General features: G+C 37.0%; 1 protein-coding gene across 2 annotated transcripts in view; it reads right to left on the bottom strand.

The window, feature by feature from the left end:
* AACS (acetoacetyl-CoA synthetase) overlaps positions 1 to 27,448 on the bottom strand; it is a 93,366-nt gene that overhangs the window by 1,881 nt on the left and 64,037 nt on the right. The window contains exons 14-17 of one of the 2 annotated variants that reach the window (XM_074286252.1): positions 27,143 to 27,268; positions 7,545 to 7,614; positions 4,560 to 4,618; positions 2,982 to 3,184 (exon numbers count right to left, since the gene is read on the bottom strand). In XM_074286252.1, coding sequence (XP_074142353.1) covers positions 2,982 to 3,184; positions 4,560 to 4,618; positions 7,545 to 7,614; positions 27,143 to 27,268 — 458 coding nt within the window. The remainder of the gene's footprint in view (positions 1 to 2,981; positions 3,185 to 4,559; positions 4,619 to 7,544; positions 7,615 to 27,142; positions 27,269 to 27,448) is intronic. The other variant, XM_074286338.1, reaches the window with a different exon arrangement.

The following is a 27,448-nucleotide window of genomic DNA, read 5'->3' as shown; positions in this document are numbered from 1 at the left end:
AAATAGTCCTCACACTCTCTCTTTTGGAGGATAAGACAGTGAGATAAAGTAAGAGAGGAAGGGAAGAGTGGAAAGGGAGATTGGAAAAACTACTCTAGAAAAATCTTGCTATCACTAAAATCAAGGAATTTTAGAAAACTACATGGAGAAAACTGAGAAGAACCCTGAAAGAAAAGAAGAAGTCAAAGGTAGGAGTGAAAAGGGAATGCATTCTTTAACAGTCCAACTCCACTATTTACTGAAACAAAAGCACCAAACTGTTAGGACATCAGAAGTCAATCTGATGGAGCCTATGACTCCAACAACATAAGTGAATTCAGTCTTTACCACTGCACAAGACTTCAGGACCTTCTGTTCAGTCCCAACAGCCCCTGGAAAATAACTAAAACATGACACAGACCTTCACTTCAAACTCAATCCAAGACCTTTCTTCTTGTACTACTCGGAATACAGACCCAGAGATTTGAAGGTAAAATAAATGTGCTTTCCCAAAATGAGATTCAAAATTCCTATGAAATCAAGGAAACCTTCCTGGAAGAACTAAACTTCCAAAAGTAGAAAGATTGGAGAGGTTTAGAAAGAGATGTCAATGAACCTCCAAAGAAGTAAGGCTGCTAAGGAGCCTGGGGGATGGTCAGCAAATGAATGAAACATAATTATTGAATTTCAATACTTCTTCAATTCTTCAACACTGTCCCTTCTGCCATCAGGTCTGACTGTTAACAATTCTATCAGCAAAGTTCTTTCTGGAGTTCTTAATTGTATTTAGCTTTCTCCAGAAACATGTCCTGCAAAAGCTTTGCCTTTCTGCAATTCCCAAAAAAACTGGATTTAAGGAACTAACAAATGTGAATGTCTTAGGAAACTTTCTTTCAGAGTAAATCCAACGAATACCGAATACAGCATGGTAACAGCATGATCACTTTACCAGGGACACACCTGAAGTGTAATTAAAATTCAGTCACTTGAAAAAGTCCATCAATGTGTGAACTAATTAATGATCTGAGCAGTGATGCCCCAGAGTCTTCCTGTCATATGCATCACACTGCCAACATCTTATTTCTCTCCTTTAAAGTTAAATTCTCCTGTATTGTACATGCTTATAAATTCTATACAAAAGGGCCTAAGAGACCAAAAATATAACTCCTGTGTCAGTCAGGAAAATAAACTGTTATTTAAGGATAAAAATTCCACTTTTGCCATTAGTGGAAAAAAACCACAAGTCTCAACCTCTCTTGGCTTCTGGATATATTAGTAGTTACTAATAGTGTAAATGTCTGTACTTAACTATCTACATATGAAAAAAAAAAAAAACTATCTACACATGGTAGGAGAACTTGGAGAAATTGGATTCTCCTAAGTCCTCTGGGCTTAAGTCTACATGGAATCACTGGGTTAAATGGGAGTGGGTAAAAATAAATAATTTTGTTTTGGGGGATTTCTTGTCCCTACATCTCATACCAGAAATGAATGAATTCAATCTAGCATTTAAATGTTTACCTATTATGAGCTCAGCACTGTTTTACAAAGTATTGTGTATAGCTGGAGGAGAGAAAGGATTCAAAAAGAACACAATGTAGGTCTAATGGTAAAATAGATCACGACTACAAGAATTTAGATCAGAACAAGATAAGTGTGGGCTAGAATAACTAGAGAAGGCTCCATGGAAGATACAAACCTTGAATCAGGCCATGAGGATTTGGAGATTTGGAGAAATGAATAGGAAAGAAGTGCATTCTAGAAAGAGCAGATTTCCTCTACCCAAAAGGCCTCAGAAATGTGTTAGAATTGGAAGAGGCCTTAGAAATTATCTAAGTCCAGCCCCTCATTTGACAGATTCAGTTCCACTTCAATTTGCTCCAGATCACTCAGTGAATCACACCAAAGATAGGCCAAAGGCCCAGACCTGATGCTCTCGTCACAGCTTCACACATAGCAGGAAACAGACACATATATCTGATTTATGGATTTAAGGATTTTCTGATCAACTGTCCTCACCACTCTCCATATTCATATTCCTAACCCATATTAACTATCAGGTTTCCTGACACATGATTAAAAATAAATCCTAACAATTCAAGATGCTTTTTTGTTTTTTAAACAAAAGAAAGAAACTCAAGGTTGTCAGAGAAAGAAAAAAGTTCTGGTCATCTGAAAAATTTAATGGAAATAAAAGTGGTCAATATTTCCTAATAATGCACATAGCAAGAATAATGTTTTTGATCATGTTTTACACATTCACACCAACTTCTGGACAGCATTTTATTTTGCTTTTCTCATAGTGAATCAACTTAATTTCAAAAATATGTTAACCAGGTGGTGTTTTCTTGTGGCCTTTCCTTAGGAGAGATAGATTCTGTAAGCTTAAAATCCACAACACTGTTTGTACACACAGGCATGTATGCACACACATGCTCAGCAGTTTGTATTTTAGATTTACAGAAGGTTCTCATTTTATAAGCAAATGAGAGTTAAAGCTGCTTTCCAATCTGGGTAAATTCCTACACTTGTTTCAAATTAAAAGCTCAGCAGATGGAATCCAAAAAAGGAAAGCCAGCTATTTTAGCTAATCTTCTAAGGTACCTGAATCTATACTTTCCTTTTTCCTCATAGTTTAATATCAAACCCAAAGGAGAGAGACTATCTCAGTAGCTCACAATTCATTTTCTGAATAATAATTCCAAGAAAGTACAAAAATTGTATTCCTGAAAAATAGATATTTCTATGGACTATATATACATCCAGTGGGTGTACATGCTCATCAGAGACTGCTTAAATGCAATCTCTGGAAAATAGAACACAAGAAAGTAAAAGAAGACAAGATACCAGGCAATGCAGAGAAGCTGTGCAGAAAAAGTGAGCACAGCCCTCAGCTGTAGGGACTTCCTGCATGTCTGATCCAAGGTAGATGACAACTGCCTAGCAGCTATTCCAAAAGGGACAAAAAAGTCAGCCACCTGGGAGAGGGATCCCCAACATACCGGGATGTCTTTGGTTTCCAAGATGAAGCTGGGGACGTGTCTGGCTGACAAGCCGAGGCGAATAGCATCTTTAATCCTCTTCACCAAGTCCTGACTAAATGAGTGCTCAGGAACCATCTTTAGGAACAGGATCACTCTCTCTTCCCCATCCTTATTGTACTGTGGGATACACAGGCTGTCCATGACTTCCTCAAAGGCTTCAACTGTAGAATATAAAAACAATGTCCATATCTTGTCAACTCTATAGTTTGGGGTTTTACCCTAATCTAAATCTCTTCAAATTATCCCAATAGTAAATTTCCTCTCCTTTCCCTCCTATTTCTTTATCTACCCACATGTACATATGCTCAAAAATTCAGGGGCTGACAATCCCCAAGGAAAGCTTCCGGGATCCCTAGCATTGATTCTCCTTGTGGCTCATGAGACTCAGAAAGACTCAGGCAAATTGTACAAAAGGGAGCTCTTCTGCAAAGAGTGAAACTGTAAAAACAGAAAAGAACCTAAGTCTCTACAATATGTATCAGAAAACATGTTTACTAATATGATGCTTTTATGATATAAACAGTAACTAGTTAGTCCACCATGACTGTAATAGACCTGAAATTCTCTCTATCCCCACCTATTCCTTAATGCTATTTCCTATAAATCATTGAGAGTTTGGGGAGAAAAATGGGAGCAATTTTCAAAAGGAGACTATATATGAAAATATGCTTTATATAACTAAGATTAGCCTAGTTAATAGTACATAACACAGGCCTCTTCAACAGCATTATTGCAATATGTGATTAAAAGAAGAAACTTCACATTTTGTCACTGTTATTTTTCCAGCTGGGAAACAACACCCAAATAGCATGAGGCAAAGACCCACAAAAAAGCTTTATATACAATAGGAACTAAAAAGATAAAAATTGTTAACCAAATAGTAAGTATTTATGATGGTCAAAAATTAAGCAAAAACAACTGCCAAGTGTATAAATTTCCAAGGCGCTGGCTAAAATTCAAGAATAACCATCTACTTCTTTAGAGAATAGTTTATATTTCCAACAACACTGGCCATTAACACATTTTCTTTAAAAAAAAGCAGGAGGCAAGAGGGTATGGGAGACCTGAATCCCAAGCTCTTGTTCTGGCTGTGCCATTTATTATGGATATCACTTGCAAAAGAGGGATTTGGACTCAATTATTTTTAATGGCCACTCTAGCTCCATAAAACCAGGCATCAGCCTAAGCCCTGAGTGCAAAATCATGGAATCAAGAGATCTGGGCTCCAGTCTATACTTTAAAGGACCTGGGATGTAACTGGCCATGCCACTGCACTCAAGATCAAGCAGTCTTCTTTGATTTGCAGATGACCCTAATTATCCTTTTAATGTTATATGAAGCTAAAACTAAATTCTTAAAAGCACTATGAAAAACAGAAAATGGAAAAAAGTCTCAAATATGGAAGCAAATGAATAAGTGACTTGCTTAGAAATAAAAACTAAGGACTTAGATATTCTAAGTTCTGGGCTTCAAACCTCCCCACAATACTTCTTTTTGCTAGCACAGGCCAACTGGCAAGTGAAAAAGAATTCATACCAATGTTATAAATTTCAGAGCTGCCAAAGCGGACTCCATTAGGGTTGAGCGTCCCATCACTGAAAATAAATACAAAGACATTAAACCCAGAGCTGCTCCTCAGAAAGGAGGCAGGGAATAAGCTTCTCATAAGCATCATCAGCCAAGACATTTCAAACTATATGCATAATTAAAAGTCACAATCAGAAACTGAAAGTCAAATATGAAGACTTTTAAAATCTTAGTTAACAACTTTTCACCTTCATGCAGAAATTATCAATGTCTCCATTGGAAAGTTGGGAGAAAACTAGATTTGAATTCTGCTTCCAATATTGCAAGTGACAACTTGTTTGGGCCTCAGTAATTTTATCTCTAAACGGAGTTTAATAAAATCTATTAATATCTACATTACCAGGATTGTTGTGAGGATCAAATAACATAAAGAATGTGCAACATTTTGAAAACATTAATATGTCTCATAATTAGCCCATTACACTCTTATTTTATTTGCTCAGCTTTTCTCACTCCAAAAGCTCCCTTCTCCATAAAGAACAAAAGGCTGTCTTGAATTGACATCCACAACAACGTCTTTAGCAAAACACCACCAAGAGATACATGTGTGCCAAGCTTAAAGATACATGCTGGAAGAAAGAAAAATTCAATAAATAATTATTACTAAAATAGTCCCTGCCCTCAAGGAGCTTACATTCTACTGAGAGGATACAACAGAGACACAGTTATAAGTTACAGCCAGGAAGTAATTTCACGACAAAAAGAGCATTCACCACTGAGGAGGAAAGAGGATGGAAATAGAAGTTTTTGGTGGGAGGCAGCTTGGATTTGGGCAATGAGAGGAGTCAGAGGCTCTAAGAAGAGAAGGTGGAAGGGGACTATATCAGAGGTGAAGAAGAGATAATGGTCAAAGACAGAGGCAGGAGATGAGGAATAAGAGGCAGACCAGTTGGCTAACAGAGAACATGGAAGGGGAAGTTAGGTGGAAAAAAAAAATCACACAAAGTGAGTTAGAGTCAGCCTTAAATGGAGAACTGAAAAGTTTTTATTCTATTCTCTAAGCAACAGGGAGCTCTAAGCTTTCTAATAAGGCAAGTGACATGATGAGACTTGTGCTTTAGGTAGAACTTCCACGCAGCTGTGTGAAGGACAGATTGGGAAGGGGAGAGAGGGAAATTTTTTTTTTAAAGCCAATTAATAGGTTTCCTCATCAGCCCAGATAAAAGGTAATGAAGTCTAAATGAAAATACCAATAACAATAAAATAATAATGAAAATAACATTTAGCATTTATATAGCACTTCGAAGTTTACAAAGTACTTTACAAACATTAATTTAAACCTCATAAGAATCCTGAAAGGTAGTTGCTATTAGGCCCATTTTACAGATGAAGAAATTGAGACAGATACAGATTAAGTGACTTGCCCAGGTGTTGAATTTGACTAAAAGATACAGCTTTTGCCTTTGAGGAGTCCATAGATTAAAGAAGATTAAAGAACAATACTTGGGAGTCTTTGTTAAAGGTCACCTCAATGACAGAAACAAGTTCATGAGAGGGAACATTCACTGAAGGCCAGTAGCTTCCTAGAAGGGGGAGAACTTGAGCTCAGTAAGACCCATCCAAGAAAGAGATACTTGGGGCAGCTAGGGGGTGCAGTGGATAGAGCACCAGCCCTGAAATCAGGAGGACCCGAGTTCAAATATGGCCTCAGACACTTAATGTTTCCTGGCTGGGTGATCCTGGGCAAGTCACTTAACCCCAACTGCCTCAGGGGAAAAAAAAAGAAAGGAAGGAAGGAAAAAAGAAAAAAAGAAAAGAAAAAGACACTAAAAGAACCATGCAGACAGATTAATGTACATAAAGATAAGAGGCAGGAATATATATACCCTTTCCAGGGGTCAACAAAGTGAACCAGAGATAGGGCTATGAAACATAAGGCTGGAATCAGGCTAGGCTCAGATGGTTCAGGGAATGAATAAGAACTGACATTTATATAGAATTTCCCAAAAGCTTTAGTTCAGCTGTAACCTTTAATAATCTCAGAAGTCTAAATGCTACAAACTTAAATTTTAAAGTTTAATTATTTGATTTTTAAAACACTTGTGTAGTTTTATGAATTCTGAATAACAGATTTATTTTTAATTTTGATTGTAATAAGCTTGATCAATCTGTCATCATACAGTATGAATGTGCAGCAATTCCTGGATGACATCTCCTCAGTCTGGGAGTCCACTTTGGTCCACTGATTTAATTCCATCATACTTTTTATGGTGGGGTCACATAAACATTATTATATATGCACCAAAATATCCACACCCTGGATAATCTTTAAACGAAGATTACAAATATAATCCTTTTAGTTACTGAATAGGAGCTAATAAAAGTTTTTACAAACTTATTCAGAAGCAGACTTGAGTAATGTATACTTTTTCATAATGTTATAAATTTTTATAATAAACATCTATATGATAAAAATGTCAATAATTAACCTTTAAATGTTATTTTCTAAATAGCATTTATAATTTGAAGTTATTAAAACTTTAAACTGTACCGAATCTTTTGGGACACATCTTTAAGATCCAAAAAGTATTTTCATTACCTCGTTCCCAGGTTCAGAAAAGCTAAAAGACTTGCTCATACTCACACAACTACTAAGTTTCAGAGGTAAGAATCTAAAGCTGTAGCCACTATACTATCCTCTGCTCTAAAAACCAGACTCCCATGTTAAACTGGGGACCTGGGAGGTGATGAATACCACACAGCACCCAGATTCCCCCTAACATAAGCATTAAGGATGAAACTGAAGATGTAATTAGGAATTAGCCTGTTCTTCTTGCCCCACCTGCCCATATCCTCACAATAGATTGCCTCATCATCTACGTACATTCTCCATACTTTTCTCTATACCCTCCCACACACACACCTATTAAAATGAAGTAGACAACCTGGATAGCAATTGGAGGGTGACTATAAGGCAAGAAAATAGCACCTTACCTCCGACCAAGCATGATGATCCCTCCAGTCTTGGGATTTATTTTACAGTAGTCACCATGGGCCCAAACACCTTCACAAAGACAAAAGAGAGAAAAAAGTCAGTTCTCTGATGAAGACGTTCTCTGGACAGAATAGCCTGTGCAGACTTCTAAGGCTAATGATGATGATAATACACCACTATTTATATACAAGAAGCTCCTGGCCTATCAGTTGCCCTAGAATGTGTGCTGAGATGTTTTGCCATTAACTTATAAGAATTTCTCCCATGGTTACCATGCTGACCAGTGCTACATACATATACTGATTGGCTGGGTTAGGCCAGAAATGGGTGCTAGGTCATGGTAAAGAAAAACAAAAACAAAAACAAAAAACGAGGGGAGTCTAATGAAATAAAATGACCTCACAAGCATGGCATTCTAGTCCACTGAAGGGACCTGACTGCTGTCAAAAAATAAAGTGCCTGTTTCTAAGCACTTCTCTGTTAGGATTTTTACAAGGTGCTAAGTCACTGGAATGAATAGAAACAATTGATTTGATCCTACAAGGAGATGTTATGGGCCAGAACTTGAAATAAGGTACTGAGTGGAATTGAGGAGACAATGATTAAATTTAATTTAGCATTGATTTAATTCTACAACAAATAATGGTTTCCTGGTGATGAAAAGATTGGTGTGTACTCAGTGTGCACCATATAAGCAAGAAAGTCTCAGGGCCAAGCATACAGAAGCCCACAATCCCACACTCTTGGAGGAAGAGTTTGATCTACCTTTGTGCTGGCTGGAGGCTTTGGATTCAGAGGGAACTAGAGGCGGAAGCCGGCTGGAGACATTCCGACAAGAGCTCATTGGGGAACCAAGGAAAGAGATAGGCCTCTATTAAAGCTAGCTGGACTCCAGACTTTGAAGAACACAATAAAGCATCCAGATTTTAACTCATGACTGCATTTTGAGATTATTGAACTGAAACTAAGGCTGCCTCCAGAAACTTCCCAAGAAATCTGCTCCCAGAGAACGATCACAATTTAGAGACAACAGAACATCACATATCTCTCATTCCATTTCTCCTCCTCCCAAATGCTACTACATGGTCTCCAACCACCAACATGCCCCACTCTTTAAAAAAGCTTCAAGAAAGTCCAGTCCTTGATAAGAAATTACCATAGGAGAAAAGTCAATCCCTGCTCAGAGCTTTGGGTGATAGTTAATAGTGGAAGCTGGGTCGGGGTAGAAAATAATCCAAAAACTGTAATGGTTTACATACATGCTGTGAGAAAATCAAACTACAAAAAGTCTCAGGGAGTCATTGTGGCTTCAGAAAATCAAACAAAGCCTAACAATTGAGCCATTTAAGAAGTTCTCTAAAGACAGCATGATAAAATGGGAAGAACACTGATTCAAATTCCACTTCCACCATTCATTGCAAGTATGACCCTGTGCAAGTCCCTTGACTTCCCTAGAGCTGGTTCCCTTATCTATTAAAAAATGAAAAGCCGGACTTCCGGCCAAGATGGCGGCGTGGAGGCAGACAGCTGCTTGAGCTCCTCGTTTTCTCTCAGAACTTACTTCATGACAAGCCTCTGACTTAATGCTTGACCCAGAAAGAAATCCACAAATTATCACCAAGAGAAGACATCCTTGAAAGTCGCCAGAAAAGGTCTGTGTTTGTTCGGGGGAGGGTCAATCAGACTGGGCGCAGACTGAGGGCAGACAGCCAGAGCAAGACAGGCAGCTCACACAGCTCAGACCGGAGGGGGAGGGGTGTGATCTCTGCAGTTTCTGTGAAAGGGCTTTTGCCCCAGTGTGGATGCTCCGTCTTGGCAGCAAGCCAGGAGCGGTGGAGAGGGTGTAAACACTGGAGGTGAAGATTAAAACCCCAGAAAGCCAGCATCTCTCAGAGCCCGGCCACCCCCAACCCCCACCTGGACTGACTCGGTGCGTTCTCGGAGCCTCAGAGCGCAGACTCAGTACAGTCATTGCTGTTCTGTTAGTGGCTCTCTGCTGCCCTACCCCCAGTCTGTAGAGGAAGCCCATTAATACCATCCAGCCCCATCCCCCGCAAAACAGACCAATTGTTTCTCTTGTCAGTTTGTTTTCTTTGATTCCTACTCTGACAAAATGAACAAAAAATTCAAAAGGGCTCTAACCATTGACAGCTTCTGTGTGGAGAGGGAGCAGACTTCAAATGCTGAGGAGACTAGGAACAGACTGTCCCCAGATGTATCCCCTGGGAGGGATATAAGCTGCTCCTCAATACAAAAGAACCTCATAGAGGAAATCAAAAAGGCTCTCACAAGAGAGCTGGAAGAGAAATGGGAAAAGGAAAGGGAAGCTTGGCAAGAGAGCCTGGAGAAGTCATCCCATGCATTCAAAGACAGAGTGGATAAAGAAATCAAATCATTGAGAAACAAGATTAGTGAGCTGGAAAAGGTAAACAACTCCAAGGAAAACAGGATTAGAGAGCTGGAAAAAGAAATCAGCTCTCTAAAAAATACAATGGAAAAAAATTCCATAGAAGATAAAAACTCAATTGGACAATTACAAAAAGATATAAAAAAAGTGAGTGAAGAAAATACATCATTGAAAATTAGACTGGAACAAGTAGAAATGAATGACTCAAGGAGAAACCAAGAGGGAGTCAAGCAAAACCAGAGAAATGAGACAATTGAAAAGACTGTCAAGTACCTTACCAGAAAGACAACAGACCTGGAAAACAGATCCAGGAGAGACAATTTGAGAATAATCGGACTCCCTGAAAAATGGGAGGAAAAAAAGAGCTTGGACACCATTTTCGAGGAAATTATCAAAGAGAACTGCCCAGACGTTTTGGAAACAGAGGGTAAAATAGACATTGAGAAAATTCATCGATCACCTACTGAAAGGGACCCTAAAATCAAAACGCCAAGAAATATAGTGGCCAAGTTCAAGAACCATCAGACAAAGGAAAAGATATTGGAAGCTGCTAGAAAAAAACAATTCAGATATGGAGGATCCACAATAAGGATAACACAGGATCTAGCAGCGTCCACATTAAAAGAACGCAGGGCCTGGAACATGATATTCCGAAAGGCTAAGGAACTTGGTATGCAGCCAAGAGTGACTTACCCAGCAAGAATGAGCATCATTTTCCAGGGAAGAAGATGGACATTTAACGAAATAAATGAATTCCATCTATTTTTGATGAAAAAACCAGACCTACATAAAAGGTTTGATCTTCAAATACAGAACTCAAGAGACTTCTAAAAAAGGTAAAAAGAATCTTGAGAACTATACTTCTGTCAAAAAAATATGTAAAGAACATATGTACAATTTGTCTTAGAAACTAGAGGTGGAAAGGAGATTATATCATAAAAAAGTATAAAGTGGTGGTACTACATCTCATGAAGAGGCAAAGGTAACCTATTATATCTGAGAGAAAGAAAGGAAGGAGATGAACATAGCGTGTATCAATAGACATATTCGATTTATGGTGAAACTTCTTCCACTTCATTGAAAAGTGAAAGGGAAGGAGTAAGCTAAGGGGAAGGGAATACAGTAATTTCGAGGAAAAGGGATAAAATAAGGGGAGGATCTTTAAGGTGGGGGAGGGATCCTAAAAAGGGAGGGCTGTGAAAAGCAAGTGGTGTTTACCAGTTTAATACTGGATAGGAGGGGAAAAGGGAAGGAAAGGGGAAAAGCATAAGCAGGGGTTAATAGGATGGCAAGCAATATAGAATTAGTCCTTCTAACCATAAATGTGAATGGGGCAAACTGCCTCATAAAGAGGAAGCAGTTAGCAGACTGGATTAAAAGTCAGAATCCTACTATATGTTGTTTACAGGAAACACACCTGAAACAGGATGAGACATTCAAACTAAAAGTAAAAGGGTGGAGCAGAATCTATTATGCTTCAGGTAAAACCAAAAAAGCAGGAGTAGCCATCCTCATCTCAGATCAAGCAAAAACAAAAATTGATCTAATTAAAAGAGATAAGGAAGGGCATTATATCCTGCTAAAGGGAAGCATCAATAGTGAAGCAGTATCAATATTAAACATGTATGCACCAAGTGGTGCAGCATCTAAATTCTTAAAAGAGAAATTAAGAGAGCTGCAAGAGGAAATAGATAGCAAAACTATAATAGCGGGAGATCTCAACCTTGCACTATCAGAATTAGATAAATCAAACCACAAAATAAATAAGAAAGAAGTCAAAGAGGTAAATAGAATACTAGAAAAGTTTGATATGATAGATCTTTGGCGAAAGCTAAATGGAGACAGAAAGGAATATACTTTCTTCTCAGCAGTTCATGGAACCTATACAAAAATTGATCATATACTAGGGCATAAAAACCTCAAAATCAAATGCAGTAAGGCAGAAATAGTAAATGCATCCTTTTCAGACCATAATGCAATCAAAATAACATTTAATAAAAAGACAGGGGAAAATAGACCAAAAAATAATTGGAAACTAAATAATCTTATACTAAAGAATGATTGGGTAAAACAGCAAATCATAGACATAATTAATAACTTCACCCAAGAAAATGACAATAATGAGACATCATACCAAAATGTGTGGGATACAGCCAAAGCAGTAATTAGGGGAAGTTTTATATCTCTACAGGCCTACTTGCATAAAATAGAGAAAGAGAGGGCCAACGAATTGGGTTTACAACTAAAATTGCTAGAAAAGGAACAAATTAAAAACCCCCAGACAAACACAAAACTTGAAATTCAAAAAATAAAAGGTGAGATTAATAAAATTGAAAGTAAAAAAACTATTGAATTAATTAATAAAACTAAGAGTTGGTTTTATGAAAAAACCAACAAAATAGACAAACCCTTAGTAAACCTGATTAAAAAAAGGAAAGAGAAAAAGCAAATTGATAGTCTTGAAAATGAAAAGGGTGAACTCACCACTAATGAAGAGGAAATTAGAACAATAGTTAGGAGCTACTTTGCTCAACTTTATGCCGATAAATTTGATAACTTAAATGAAATGGAAGAATACCTTCAAAAATATAGCTTGCCCAGATTAACAGAGGAAGAAGTAAGTAGTCTAAATAGTCCCATCTCAGAAAAAGAAATAGACCAAGCTATTAACCAACTTCCTAAGAAAAAGTCCCCAGGACCAGATGGATTTACAGGTGAATTCTACCAAACATTTAAAGAACAACTAACTCCAATGCTATGTAAACTATTTGAAAAAATAGGGATTGAAGGAGTCCTACCAAATTCCTTCTATGACACAGACATGGTACTGATACTTAAACCAGGTAGATCGAAAACTGAGAAAGAAAACTATAGACCAATTTCCTTAATGAATATTGATGCTAAAATCTTAAATAAGATATTAGCAAATAGACTTCAGAAAATCATCCCCAGAATAATACACTATGACCAAGTGGGATTTATACCAGGAATGCAGGGCTGGTTTAATATTAGGAAAACTATTAGTATAATTGACCATATTAATAATCAAATTAATAAAAACCATATGATCATCTCAATAGATGCAGAAAAGGCATTTGATAAAATCCAACATCCATTCCTACTAAAAACGCTTGAGAGTATAGGAATAAATGGACTATTCCTTAAAATAATAAGGAGCATATATTTAAAACCTTCAGTAAACATCATATGTAATGGTGATAAACTAGAACCTTTCCCTGTTAGATCAGGAGTGAAACAAGGTTGCCCACTATCACCATTACTATTCAATATAGTACTAGAAACTCTAGCCTTGGCAATAAGAGCCGAGAAAGAGATCCAAGGAATTAGAGTAGGAAATGAAGAAATCAAATTGTCACTTTTCGCAGATGACATGATGGTATACTTAGAGAACCCCAAAGACTCTGCTAAAAAGCTACTAGAAATAATTCAAAATTTCAGCAAAGTGGCAGGATACAAAATAAATCCACATAAATCCTCAGGATTTTTATACATTACCAACACAATCCAACAGCAAGAGATACAAAGAGAAATTCCATTCAAAATAACAGTCGATAGTATCAAATATTTGGGAATATATCTACCAAAGGAGAGTCAGGAATTATATGAGCAAAATTACAAAACACTTGCCACAAAAATAAAGTCAGATTTAAATAATTGGAAAGACATTCAATGTTCTTGGATAGGCCGAGCGAATATAATAAAGATGACAATACTCCCCAAACTAATCTATTTATTTAGTGCTATACCAATCAGACTCCCAAGAAACTATTTTAATGACCTAGAAAAAATAACAACAAAATTCATATGGAAGAATAAAAGGTCGAGAATTGCAAGGGAACTAATGAAAAAAAAGTCAGAGGAAGGTGGTCTAAGTGTACCTGATTTAAAGCTATATTATAAAGCAACAGTCACCAAAACCATTTGGTATTGGCTAAGAAATAGACTAGTTGATCAGTGGCATAGGTTAGGTTCACAGGACAAGATAGTGAATAAAAATAGCAATCTAATCTTTGACAAACCCAAAGATCCCAAATTTTGGGATAAGAATTCATTATTTGACAAAAACTGCTGGGAAAACTGGAAATTAGTATGGCAGAAACTAGGCATGGACCCACATTTAACACCACATACTAAGATTAGATCAAAATGGGTCCAAGATTTAGGCATAAAGAACGAAATCATAAATAAATTGGATGGACATGGGATGGTTTACCTCTCAGACTTGTGGAGGAGGAAGGAGTTTGTGTCCAAGGGAGAACTAGAGACCATTATTGATCACAAAATAGAACATTTTGATTACACCAAATTAAAAAGTTTCTGCACAAACAAAACTAATGCAAACAAGATTAGAAGGGAAGTAACAAATTGGGAAAAAATTTTTACAGTTAAAGGTTCTGATAAAGGCCTCATCTCCAAAATATACAGAGAATTGACTTTAATCTATAAGAAATCAAGCCATTCTCCAATTGATAAATGGTCAAAGGATATGAACAGACAATTTTCAGATGATGAAATTAAAACTATTTCCACTCATATGAAAGAGTGTTCCAAATCACTATTGATCAGAGAAATGCAAATTAAGACAACTCTGAGGTATCATTACACACCTGTCAGATTGGCTAAGATGACAGGAACAAATAACGATGAATGTTGGAGGGGCTGTGGGAAAACTGGGACACTGATGCATTGTTGGTGGAGTTGTGAAAGAATCCAACCATTCTGGAGAGCAATCTGGAATTATGCCCAAAAAGTTATCAAAATGTGCATACCCTTTGACCCAGCCATACTACTACTGGGCTTATACCCCAAGGAACTACTAGAGAAGGGAAAGGGTCCTGTATGTGCCAAAATGTTTGTGGCAGCCCTTTTCATAGTGGCTAGAAGCTGGAAGATGAATGGATGTCCATCAATTGGAGAATGGTTGGGTAAACTATGGTATATGAATGTTATGGAATATTATTGTTCTATAAGAAATGACCAACAGGAGAAATATAGAGAGGCTTGGAGAGACTTACATCAACTGATGCTGAGTGAAACGAGCAGAACCAGAAGATCATTATACACTTCAACAATGATACTGTACGAGGATGTATGCTGATGGAAGTGGATTTCTTCAACATAGAGAAGAGCTAATCCAATTCCAATTGATTAATGATGGAAAGAACCAGCTACATCCAGAAAAGGAACAATGGGAAATGAATGTAAACTCTTATTTTTACCTTCTGAATCCAATTCTTCCTGTGCAACAAAAAATTCGGTTCTACACACATATATTGTATCTAAATTATACTGTAATATATTTAACATATATAAGACTGCTTGCCATCTGGGGGAGGGGTTTGGGGGAGGAAGGGAAAAAATCTGAATAGAAGTAAGTGCAAGGGATAATGTTGTAAAAAATTACCCATGCATATGTACGGTCAAAAAATGTTATAATTATAAAATAAAATAAAAATAAATAAATAAAAAAAAAAAAAAAAAAAAAAAAAAAAATGAAAAGCCTAAACTATGTCCCCTTCTTCCAGCTCCAAATTGTACAATCAGGTAAAGTGCTGGTAAAAATGCAATTCCTTTCACTGCTGTGTTTTCCTCATCTGGAAAAAGTTCTGCTGAATTTGGATGCTTTTTTTTTTTTATTTTATAATTATAACATTTTTTTGACAGTACATATGCCTAGGTAATTTTTTTTTACAACATTATCCATTCTACTCCCTTCTGTTCCGAGTTTTTCCCCTCCTTACCTCCACCCTCTCCCCTAGATGGCAGGCATTCCCATACATATTAAATATCTTATAGCATATCCTAGGTACAATATATATGTACAGAACCGAATTTTCTTGTTGTTGTTGTTGCAAAGGAAGAATTGTATTTGGAAGGTAAAAATAATCTGGGAAGAAAAAACAAACAAACAAAAATGCTCACAGTTTACACTCATTTCCCAGTGTTCCTTTTCTGGGTGTAGCTGATTCTGTCCATCATTGATCAATTGGAATTGGATTAGCTCTTCTCTATGTTGAAGAAATCCACTTCCATCAGCATACATGCTCATACAGTATCATTGTTGTAGTGTATAGTGTGACCTCCTGGTTCTGCTCGTTTCACTCAGCATCAGTTGATGTAAGTTTCTCCAAGCCTCTCTGTATTCCTCCTGTTGGTCATTTCTTACAGAACAATAATATTCCATAACATTCATATACCATAATTTACCCAGCCATTCTCCAATTGATGGACATCCATTCATTTTCCAGTTTCTAGCCAGTATGAAAAGGGCTGCCACAAACATTTTGGCACATACAGGACCCTTTCCCTTCTTTAGTATTTCCTTGGGATATAAGCCCAGTAGCAGCACTGCTGGGTCAAAGGGGATGCACAGTTTGATAACTTTTTGGGCATAATTCCAGATTGCTCTCCAGAATGGTTGGATTCTTTCACAACTCCACCAACAATGCATCAGTGTCCCAGTTTTTCCACAGCCCCTCCAACATTCATCATTCTTTGTTCCTGTCATCTTAGCCAATCTGACAGGTGTGTAATGATATCTCAGAGTTGTCTTAATTTGCATTTCTCTGATCAATAGTGATTTGGAACACTCTTTCATATGAGTGGAAATAGTTTTAATTTCATCATCTGAAAATTATCTGTTCATATCCTTTGACCATTTATCAAATTATATTTCTTATAAATTAGAGTCAATTCTCTGTATATTTTGGAGATGAGGCCTTTATCAGAACCTTTAACTGTAAAAATGTTTTCCCAATTTGTTACTTCCCTTCTAATCTTGTTTGCATTAGTTTTGTTTGTGCAAAAACTTTTTAATTTGATGTAATCAAAATTTTCTATTTTGTGATCAATAATGATCTCTAGTCCTCCTTTGGACACAAACTCCTTCCTCCTCCACAAGTCCGAAAGGTAAACTATCCTATGTTCCTCCAATTTATTTATGATTTCGTTCTTTATGCCTAAATCTTGGACCCATTTTGATCTAATCTTAGTATGTGGTGTTAAATGTGGGTCCATTCCTAGTTTCTGCCATACTAATTTCCAGTTTTCCCAGTAGTTTTTGTCAAATAATGAATTCTTATCCCAAAAGTTGGGATCTTTGGGTTTGTCAAACACTAGATTGCTATTTTTATTCACTATCTTGCTCTGTGAACCTAACCTATGCCACTGATCAACTAGTCTATTTCTTAGCCAATACCAAATGGTTTTGGTGACTGTTGCTTTATAATATAGTTTTAGATCAGGTATAGCTAGACCACCTTCATTTAATTTTTTTTTTTCATTACTTTCCTTGACATTCTCGACCTTTTGTTGTTCCATATGAATTCTGTTGTTATTTTTTCTAGGTCATTAAAATAGTTTCTTGGGATATAGCACTAAATAAATAGATTAGTTTAGGGAGTATTGTTATCTTTATTATATTTGCTTGGCCTATCCAAGAGCACTCAATGTCTTTCCAATTACTTAAATCTGACTTTATTTTTGTGGCAAGTGTTTCATAATTTTGCTCATATAATTCCTGACTTTCCTTTGGTAGAATATTCCCAAATATTTCATACTCTGGACAGTTATTTTGAATGGAATTTCTCTTTATATCTCTTTGTATCCTTTGTACATGTGTTGGTAATGTATAAAAATACTGAGGATTTATGTGGATTTATTTTGTATCCTGCAACTTTGCTAAAATTCTGAATTATTTCTAATAGCTTTTTAGCAGAGTCTTTGGGGTTCTCTAAGTATACCATCATGTCATCTGCAAAGAGTGATAGTTTGATTTCCTCATTTCCTACTCTAATTCCTTGAATCTCTTTCTCGGCTCTTATTGCCGAGGCTAGAGTTTCTAGTACAATACTGAATAGTAATGATGATAGTGGGCAACCTTGTTTCACTCCTTACAGGGAAAGGTTCCAGTTTATAGCCATTACATATGATGTTTACTGACAATTTTAAATATATGCTCCTGATTATTCTAAGGAATAATCCATTTATTCCTATACTCTCAAGCGGTTTTAGTAGGAATGGATGTTGGATTTTATCAAATGTTTTTTCTGCATCTATTGAGATGATCATATGGTTTTTATTAATTTGATTATTAATATGGTCAATTATACTAATAGTTTTCCTAATATTAAACCAGCCCTGCATTCCTGGTATAAATCCTACTTGATCATAGTGTATTATCCTGGGGATGATTTTCTGAAGTCTTTTTGCTAATATCTTATTTAAGATTTTAGCATCAATATTCATTAAGGAGATTGGTCTATAGTTTTCTTTCTCAGTTTTCAATCTGGTTTAGGTATCAGTACCATGTCTGTGTCATAGAAGGAATTTGGTAGGACTCCTTCAATCCCTATTTTTTCAAATAGTTTACATAGCATTGGAGTTAGTTGTTCTTTAAATGTTTGGTAGAATTCACATGTAAATCCATCTGGTCCTGGGGACTTTTTCTGAGATGGGACTATTTAGACTACTTACTTCTTCCTCTGTTAATCTGGGCAAGCTATATTTTTGAAGGTATTCTTCCATTTCGTTTAATTTATCGAATTTATTGGCATAAAGTTGAGCAAAGTAGCTCCTAACTACTGTTCTAATTTCCTCTTCATTAGTGGTGAATTCGTTCTTTTCATTTACAAGACTAACAATTTGCTTTTTCTCTTTCCTTTTTTTAATCAGGTTTACTAAGGGTTTGTCTATTTTGTTGGTTTTTTCATAGAACCAACTCTTAGTTTTATTAATTAATTCAGTAGTTTTTTTACTTTCAATTTTATTAATCTCACCTTTTATTTTTTGAATTTCAAGTTTTGTATTTGTCTGGGGGGTTTTAATTTGTTCCTTTTCTAGCAATTTTAGTTGTAAGCCCAATTCGTTGGCCCTCTCTTTCTCTATTTTATGCAAGTGGGCCTGTAGAGATATAAAACTTCCCCTTATTACTGCTTTGGCTGTATCCCACACATTTTGGTATGATGTCTCATTATTGTCATTTTCTTGGGTGAAGTTATTAATTATGTCTATGATTTGCTGTTTCACCCAATCATTCTTTAGTATAAGATTATTTAGTTTCCAATTATTTTTTGGTCTATTTTCCCCTGGCTTTTTATTAAATGTAATTTTGATTGCATTGTGGTCTGAAAAGGATGCATTTACTATTTCTGCCTTACTGCATTTGATTTTGAGGTTTTTATGCCCTAGTATATGATCAATTTTTGTATAGGTTCCACGAACTGCTGAGAAGAAAGTATATTCCTTTCTGTCTCCATTTAGCTTTCGCCAAAGATCTATCATGTCATACTTTTCTAGTATTCTATTTACCTCTTTGACTTCTTTCTTATTTATTTTGTGGTTTGATTTAGCTAATTCTGAGAGTGCAAGGTTGAGATCTCCCACTATTATAGTTTTGCTGTCTATTTCTTCTTGCAGCTCTCTTAATTTCTCTTTTAAGAATTTAGATGCTGCACCACCTGGTGCATATATGTTTAATATTGATACTGCTTCACTATTGATGCTTCCCTTTAGCAGGATATAATGCCCTTCCTTATCTCTTTTAATTAGATCAATTTTTGTTTTTGCTTGATCTGAGATGAGGATGGCTATCCCTGCTTTTTTGACTTCACCTGAAGCATAGTAGATTCTGCTCCACCCTTTTACTTTTAGTTTGAATGTATCACCCTTTTTCAGGTGTGTTTCCTGTAAACAACATATAGTAGGATTCTGACTTTTAATCCAGTCTGCTAACTGCTTCCTCTTTATGAGGGAGTTTGCCCCATTCACATTTATGGTTAGAAGGACTAATTCTATATTGCTTGCCATCCTGTTAACCCCTGCTTATGCTTTTCTCCTTTCCTTCCCTCTTACCCCCCTACCCAGTATTAAACTTGTGAACACCACTTGCTTTTCACAGCCCTCCATTTTTAGGATCCTTCCCCCACCTTAAAGTTCCTCCCCTTATTTTACCCCTTTTCCTCACAATTTCTGTATTCCCGTCCCCTTAGCTTACTCCTTCCCTCTCACTTTTCAATGAAGTGGAAGAAGTTTCACCATAAATCGAATATGTCTATTGATACACATTATGTTCATCTCCTTCCTTTCTTTCTCTCAGATATAATAGGTTACCTTTGCCTCTTCATGAGATGTAGTACCACCACTTTACCCTTTTTTATGATATAATTTCCTTTCCGCCTCTAGTTTCTAGGACTAATTATACATATGTTCTTTACATAGTTTTATGGCAGAAGTATAGTTCTCAAGATTTCTTTTTACCTTTTTAGAAATCTCTTGAGTTCTGTATTTGAAGATCAAACATTTTATGTAGGTCTGGTTTTTTCATCAAGAATACATGGAATTCATTTATTTCATTAAATGTCCATCTTCTTCCCTGGAAAACGATGCTCATTTTTGCTGGGTAAGTTATTCTTGGCTGCCAAGTTCCTTAGCCTTTCAGAGTATCATTCTTTTAATGTGGACGCTGCTAGATCCTGGGTTATCCTTATTGTGGATCCTCCATATCTGAATTGCTTTTTTCTAGCAGCTTCTAATATTTTTTTCCTTTGTCTGATGGTTCTTGAACTTTGCCACTATATTTCTTGGCGTTTTGATTTTAGGGTCCCTTTCAGTAGGTGATCGATGAATTTTTTCAATGTCTATTTTACCCTCTGTTTCCAAAACGTCTGGGCAGTTCTCTTTGATAATTTCCTCGAAAATGGTTTCCAAGCTCCTTTTTTCCTCACATTTTTCAGGGAGTCCGATTATTCTCAAATTGTCTCTCCTGGATCTGTTTTCCAGGTCTGTTGTCTTTCTAGTAAGGTACTTGACAGTCTTTTCAATTGTTTCATTTCTCTGGTTTTGCTTGACTACCTCTTGGTTTCTCCTTGAGTCATTCATTTCTACTTGTTCCAGTCTAATTTTCAATGATGTATTTTCTTCACTCACTTTTTTTATATCTTTTTGTAATTGTCCAATTGAGTTTTTAAGTGAGTTTTTTTCTTCTATGGAATTTTTTTCCATTTCATCCATTTTATTTTTTAGAGAGCTATTATCCTTTTCCAGCTCACTCATTTTGTTTCTCAATGATTTGATCTCTTTATCCACTCTGGATAACTTCTCCAGGCTCTCTTTCCAAGCTTCCCTTTCCTTTTCCCATTTCTCTTCTAGCTCTCTTGTAAAAGCCTTTTTGATTTCCTCTATGTGATTCCTTTGTATTGAGGAGCAGCTCACATCCCCCTTAGGGGATTCATCTAGGGACAGTCTGCTTTTAGTATCCCCAGTGTTTGAAGTCTGCTCTCTCTTCATACAGAAGCTGTCAATGGTTAGAGCCCTTTTGAATTTTTTGTTCATTTTGTCAGAGTGGGAATCAAAGAAAACAAATTGACAAGAGAAACAATTGTTCTGTTTGGGGGGGAGGGGGAGGGCTGGATGGCGTTACCGGCTTCCTTTACAGACTGTGGGGGACAGCAGCAAGGCACTTACAGGACAGTGATGGCTGCACTGTGTCTGCGCTCTGAGGCTCTGAGATGTCCCAAGAGACGCTAGCTTTCCGGGGTTTTAATCTTCACCTCCGGTGTTTACACCCTCTCTGCTGCTCCTGGCTTGCTGCCAAGACGGAGTATCCACTCTGAGATAAAAGTCTTTTTGCAGAAACAGAAGCGATCGTACCCCTCCCCCTCCGGTCTGGGCTGTGTGAGCTGCCTGTCTCACTCCGGCTGCCTGCCCTCAGTCTGCGCCCAGTCTATTTGACCCTCCCCCGAGCAAACACAGACCTTTTCTGGCGACTTTCAAGGATGTCTTCTCTTGGTGATTATTTGTGAATTTCTTTCTGGGTCAAGCATTAAGTCAGAGGCTTGTCATGAAGTAAGTTCTGAGAGAAAACGAGGAGCTCAAGCAGCTGTCTGCCTCCACGCCGCCATCTTGGCCGGAAGTTCCTGAATTTGGATGTTTGATGAACTTTCAAGAGTTAACTAAGACCTCATGTTAAGGACCATGCCTAAGTGTGAAGGGGCAGGCGTGTCCTCCAAAAGCCCCCCCATCTGTGAATCATAACAGCCCTAAAGGAATTGCAAATCAGCCTTCACTGACACAGATGTTGCTTGTGGATTGGGAATGAAATTAATTGGAGGGAAGAAGAGAGGTCAGAGAATGCTACTGCCTCTCAGTCTCTTTGTATCACTATCATCTATTCTGTTGGTCTGAGTTGGAGCCCCAGCAGCCACTAGCAGGTTGCTCCCGTAACAACCTCGGTATTTAGGAGACAGTAGAAAAACCAATTCATCGGTGATGACAATGATGATGTCCCAAAGTAGAGAGCTTCAATATTTGCAAGGGCTATGCATACTCATTTGATTCTTATAACCGTCCTGAAAGGTGAGAAAGGTGCTACTACTGTTTCCATTTTGCATTTCCCCTTTGCAGATGAGGGAACTGAGCTAAGATTGTCTTGAAGATTGGAACTGATGTCTTCCTCACTCCAAAATCCAAGGCCCCATCCACTATCCCATGCTGCCCCACATACTTGTGCTTATTCAAAATGGAAGTCTCACATGAGACCCATAGCAATCTGCAATTTGTTTTTTTCCTCTCATCCAAGTTAAAGAAATGAAAACCATTATATTCTCCTATGGCTCTTAACTAAAAGATTTATAAATATGAACAAGTCAAAAAACCAACCGCATTCCCAGGCAAACGAATTGTATGCCAAATCTGAGCCTGAAGCAAATCAGAAGAACTCAGGGAAAAGAAAACCTAATATTTTTACCTTCCGAATCCAATTCTTCCTTTGCAACAACAACAACAAAATTCGGTTCTGCCCATATATATTGTACCTAAGATATACTATAAGATATTTAATATGTATGGGAATGCCTGCCATCTAGGGGAGGGGGTGGAGGGAAGGAGGGGAAATATTCGGAACAGAAGGGAGTACAAGGGATAATGTTGTAAAAAATTACCTATGCATATGTACTGTCAAAAAATGTTATAATTATAAAATTAATTTAAAAAAAGAAAGAAAGAAAGAAAACCTAGTAGTTTCTTAACAGGAAGCTCTGAAAGACTGAGAGCTATCAGAAGCTGAGTAGTTTCACTTAAGAATTTAGGCTAAACAGGCAATTAGATGGCACAATGGATAGAGCACTGGCCTGAAGTCAGGAGTTCAACTCTGGCCTCAGACACTTAATGTTTCCTAGCTGTGTGACTCTGGGCAAGTCACTTAACTCCAACTGCCTTAGGGGGGAAAAAATTAGGCTAAGATTGCTCATAAATATTCCAGGTCATGTGTAAATTATCTTTCAACATTGTTTTGTGGGAAATGTATCTATTTCTTGGTTGTTTAAAAGATAGCACCACCTCTAATTACCAAGCCATTAAAAAGGGAAAGAAAAATAGATACAATTCTGTCCTGAAGAAATTGTCCCTGCAGGAAATGTGCACCACAAAGTAAACAAAAAAGTGTTTTGAGATCAATTTTGTAGGAAACTTCTAGTAGTGATCTGAGCTGGAACAGACCAGGGCCACAGGACTGCATCAGATGTGACTTTTTTCCCTTTGTGTCTTTTATCTGGAAGGTCTACTTATCAAGCAGACTGACCTCTCTGCTTTTGTCAATGTTATCAAAGGGGATTTCCCTCTTTGATTTTTGTCAAGTATAATCTGTTTTTCTATTTTTCCTTTCACACTTTCTCCCCTCATAGTCCCAAGAAACCTTTATTAAGTGTTTGTCTTTGGTCTAAAAGAGATGGTCAATTGACCATCCTTTTTAATAACCTGTTGGCCTTGTTAATAAAATAAAATAATTAAATTGCCCTCTCTCCAAAAAAAAAAAAAAAAAAAAAAAAAAAAAGGAAATGTGTGTCACCTACAAAGTCAAACTGATGGGCCAGTTCCAAGCAGCTCCTAGAATGGAGCTGCTTCTGCTTCACCTCTAGGCCACCTTGTCCAAAAAGGCAAGAAAAAGCCTTGAAGTGAGGGCAGGAATAAAACTGGCCCTGTTCCATCAGTCTACCTAAGTGGGCAATACTTGCACCTTCCCTATTTTCTCTCTAAGTGACAGAACACATAGTAAAAACTACAACACAGCTTCATCCACCTGCTTGTCCCCTTTTATTTCCAGGGAACCTTGGGAGGAAGGCCACATTAACTTTCCTGGAACAATGTGATAGAAAGAAAGAAGCCACATGAAAATGAAGCTCCAAAGTCTCTAAATGTTAGGCTAGCAACTTAAAGACACCTCCAAGGGTTTCGGCAACTTCACAAAATTGAACAAGTGTGTAATCTAATTCAATTTAAAAAGCATTTAGTGTCTGCCATGAGCTAGACAAAAAGGGAACAAAGACTAATGTGAAATAATTCCTACACTCAAATTGCTGAACTACTGGTAATGTAACATAAAAACAATGAAACTGAACTGCCAAATAAGGGTGAGAAAATCAAATACTGATTTATCATTTTATATGTGATTCTATTCTGTAAACTTCCTAAGCCATGTTTCTTTGTCCCTAAGTTCAGCTACATGGCACAATGAATAGAATGCTGGATCTGGAGTCAGAAAAACCTGAATTCAAATCCAACTTCAGATACTAGTTGTGTGACCCTAGACAAGTCACTTAACCATGTTTGCCTCCGTTTCCTCATCTGCAAAATGAGTTAGAGAAAAAAACGGCCATCCATGCCAAGATCTTTGCCAAGAAAATCCCAAATAGGATCACAAAGAGTCAAAAAAGACTGAACCATAAATAAGTTCAGAAGTTCTTGAGTCTAGAAATTCAGATTTCCTCTATGGTTAAGTTTAAAAGTTAAGTTTCCTTATAAATCATTTTAACTGAAAGAAAACTGTTATCTCTGTACCACTAGCTTCTCTTGTACAATTAGAAGAAATCCATTATCCTTGAAGCATGCAGGTGAATGCCAAGGAGTTTGTTCTGTTATCACTGGGACTCTGCCTGGTAGGTGGACATTGCCAATGAACTTTCCATAGCAACAAGAAGGAAGAAGCTTTTTGCTTTTCCTGCAAACCAGACTTCTTTGTGATCACATTATTTTTCATCTGTAATGTTATCTTTTGTTCTCTTGTACTTTCCAAAGTGGTTTTTTGGCTTAGTTTTTTATTAGAATTGATGGCCTTGCTAATAAACTGAATGTGCTTAGAACTTTCTGCCTCAGTTTGCCTTAATTTCAAACATGATCCTTTTGGAACAGGCTCCTCTATCTGGCAGGAGAAGCAAAGGACAATGTGGAAGAAGGCATGACTGTCTGGCTCTCCTCAATGTCAGGCATATAAATTTTCCTGGCTTCCTAATATGCAGAGCTATCATCTAGAGCAAAAATCTCAACCCTCAAGAATCAAAATTATCAAAATCCTTCCTTATAGCCTAATTCTATTTACATGCACTATAATCTCTGAGGAGAATGCTTTCCCTAAATAACTCTCTACTATGTCAAATCTAGCCCTGTTTTTTCTATCATTATAGGCTACAGTGAAAGACCAGAGAGGCATGCTTACTTACTAGGATTTGAAATAGGTCCGTATATGTACAGAGAGACAGCTATCCTGAAGCTGCCCTTTCTTTCTCTTTCAGAAGTTAATGGACACTGATCACATATCCCTACTTTTCAAACTTTGACTAGCATAGAATCTTCCTCTTTTTAGACTCACACATAGTGGAGCTCCCACAGCAGAGGAGGATGTCTCATTTTTTAAAATCTGCTTTAAGTGCTTTAAAGCACAAGAATTGCTATTATATAAGATTTTTTTTTATTCAGTTGTTTTTCAGTCTTCTCTGAGAGAATTTCTCTTTATGTGTGATTTCCCATTTCCTTCTCCAGCTCATTTTCCAGATGAGGAAATTTAGGCAAACAGGGTAAAGTGACTTGCCCAGAGTCACACAGTTAGTATCTGAGGTCACATTTGAATTCAGATCTTCTAGATTCCAACCCAGTACTCTATCAACTGGGCCACAGGCTGATGCTAATTACACAAAACTAATCCGTTTACTTAATATGCAGGCCCTGCTGGATCTTTCTTCAGAAATACTTGATTAGCAGTATGTACTTGAAAGAAAACTGCATTCTTTTAAAATATTATAAAGCTCAGAATTATAACTAATTTAGATTAGCATTTTACACCAAATGATTTCAAATCAATGAAGTCTAAAGGCACATCAAAACTAATGGTGAACACAAAGATAAAAGGTTTGTCTATCACCATTGTTATCAACTGTCAAACTAATTCAATCAAAATATTTTTCTTCAGTAATGAGAAACTAGATGTAATTTTCCACTTAGCTCATTTAATCATTTACTTGGCACCTATTCTGGAACAAGCACCAAAGCACTATGGTAGGCACAAAAGCTTCCATAAATGATATGTTCACATTATCACATGTAACATGGCAGAGGGTTAAGAGGGTAAAGAGAAATAAAGTCAGGGCACATGATACTACCTAAAATCACTTGAAACTTTTCAATTCTAAAAGAGGCTTCTATGAAAAAGGCTTTCGTATAAATAACTTCAGAAGAAACAACTACCTTGATTATCAGTTAATAGCAGTAGGAACCTGACAATGGTTATAAAATAAAATAAGAAAGCTCTAGGAAGCTGAGCTTTTTAAGTAGGAAGCCCCTCCACTTCAGAAAAAGGCACTCTTTCAAAATTAAAAGCAGTTATGTCTTTGAGTATGAGCAAATAAATCACCAAATTCACCCTAATCCAAAATATACTTCTTACTCTGTAATGGCTGGATAATGATTTAGTTGAAAGAGTTAAAAAAAAAAAAAAAAAAAAAAAAACTAAACAACCTTTCCCATACTTCATTCTCCCAAAACAAGTATATGTTATGATTGAGCAAGATGTCCCCAAAATGTCCATTCTGGTCATCCACTGAGGCTGTACTTGATCAACAACAGTGTTTATGGGAAATAATAGCCTCTTTGGGGAGGAAGGGGGATGAGGGGTGATATAAACACAAACCTCTATTATAGCTACTTTCCAAGGTTTCAAGCATAAGATGGCAAGATATTTATCAAAAAATTCATCATCACCCCACTGGCAAACGAGTTCCTCAGCTCATATAGACAATACTAGGCTATTGAGGACGAGAATAAAGACAGGAAAATTTAATTGGGGATCACAGAGGGGTTAACCAAGTCAGGAACTTAGCCCTGTTGCTAGTCATCCAGACTTACCTGGGAACTTAGAGAAATAAGCCTTCCTGTATTTGATACCATTCTTATCATTCCAGAAGTATGTAGGTTGGCAGGGTATTGGTTTTGTGCAAACCAGTTCACCACTCTCGCCCCATACTGCCTTTCCTAGACAGAAAGAAGAATAACTACAAATGAAAACCCACAAAAATTCACATTTTCCCAAAGCTCTTTATATCTTTTACTTAACAAATCAAAAGCCTCAAAGTCAACCCATTAAAAGGAAGCAATTTTATTCCTCCAATTGGATTTTGGAGATCAATATGCTACAGACTGTTACCACACATT

The sequence above is a fragment of the Sminthopsis crassicaudata genome, chromosome 1, assembly GCF_048593235.1.
Source record: "Sminthopsis crassicaudata isolate SCR6 chromosome 1, ASM4859323v1, whole genome shotgun sequence".
NCBI lineage: Eukaryota > Metazoa > Chordata > Mammalia > Dasyuromorphia > Dasyuridae > Sminthopsis > Sminthopsis crassicaudata.
Note: the sequence above shows the minus strand (reverse complement) of the source record. Positions and strands in the feature narration are given on the sequence as shown.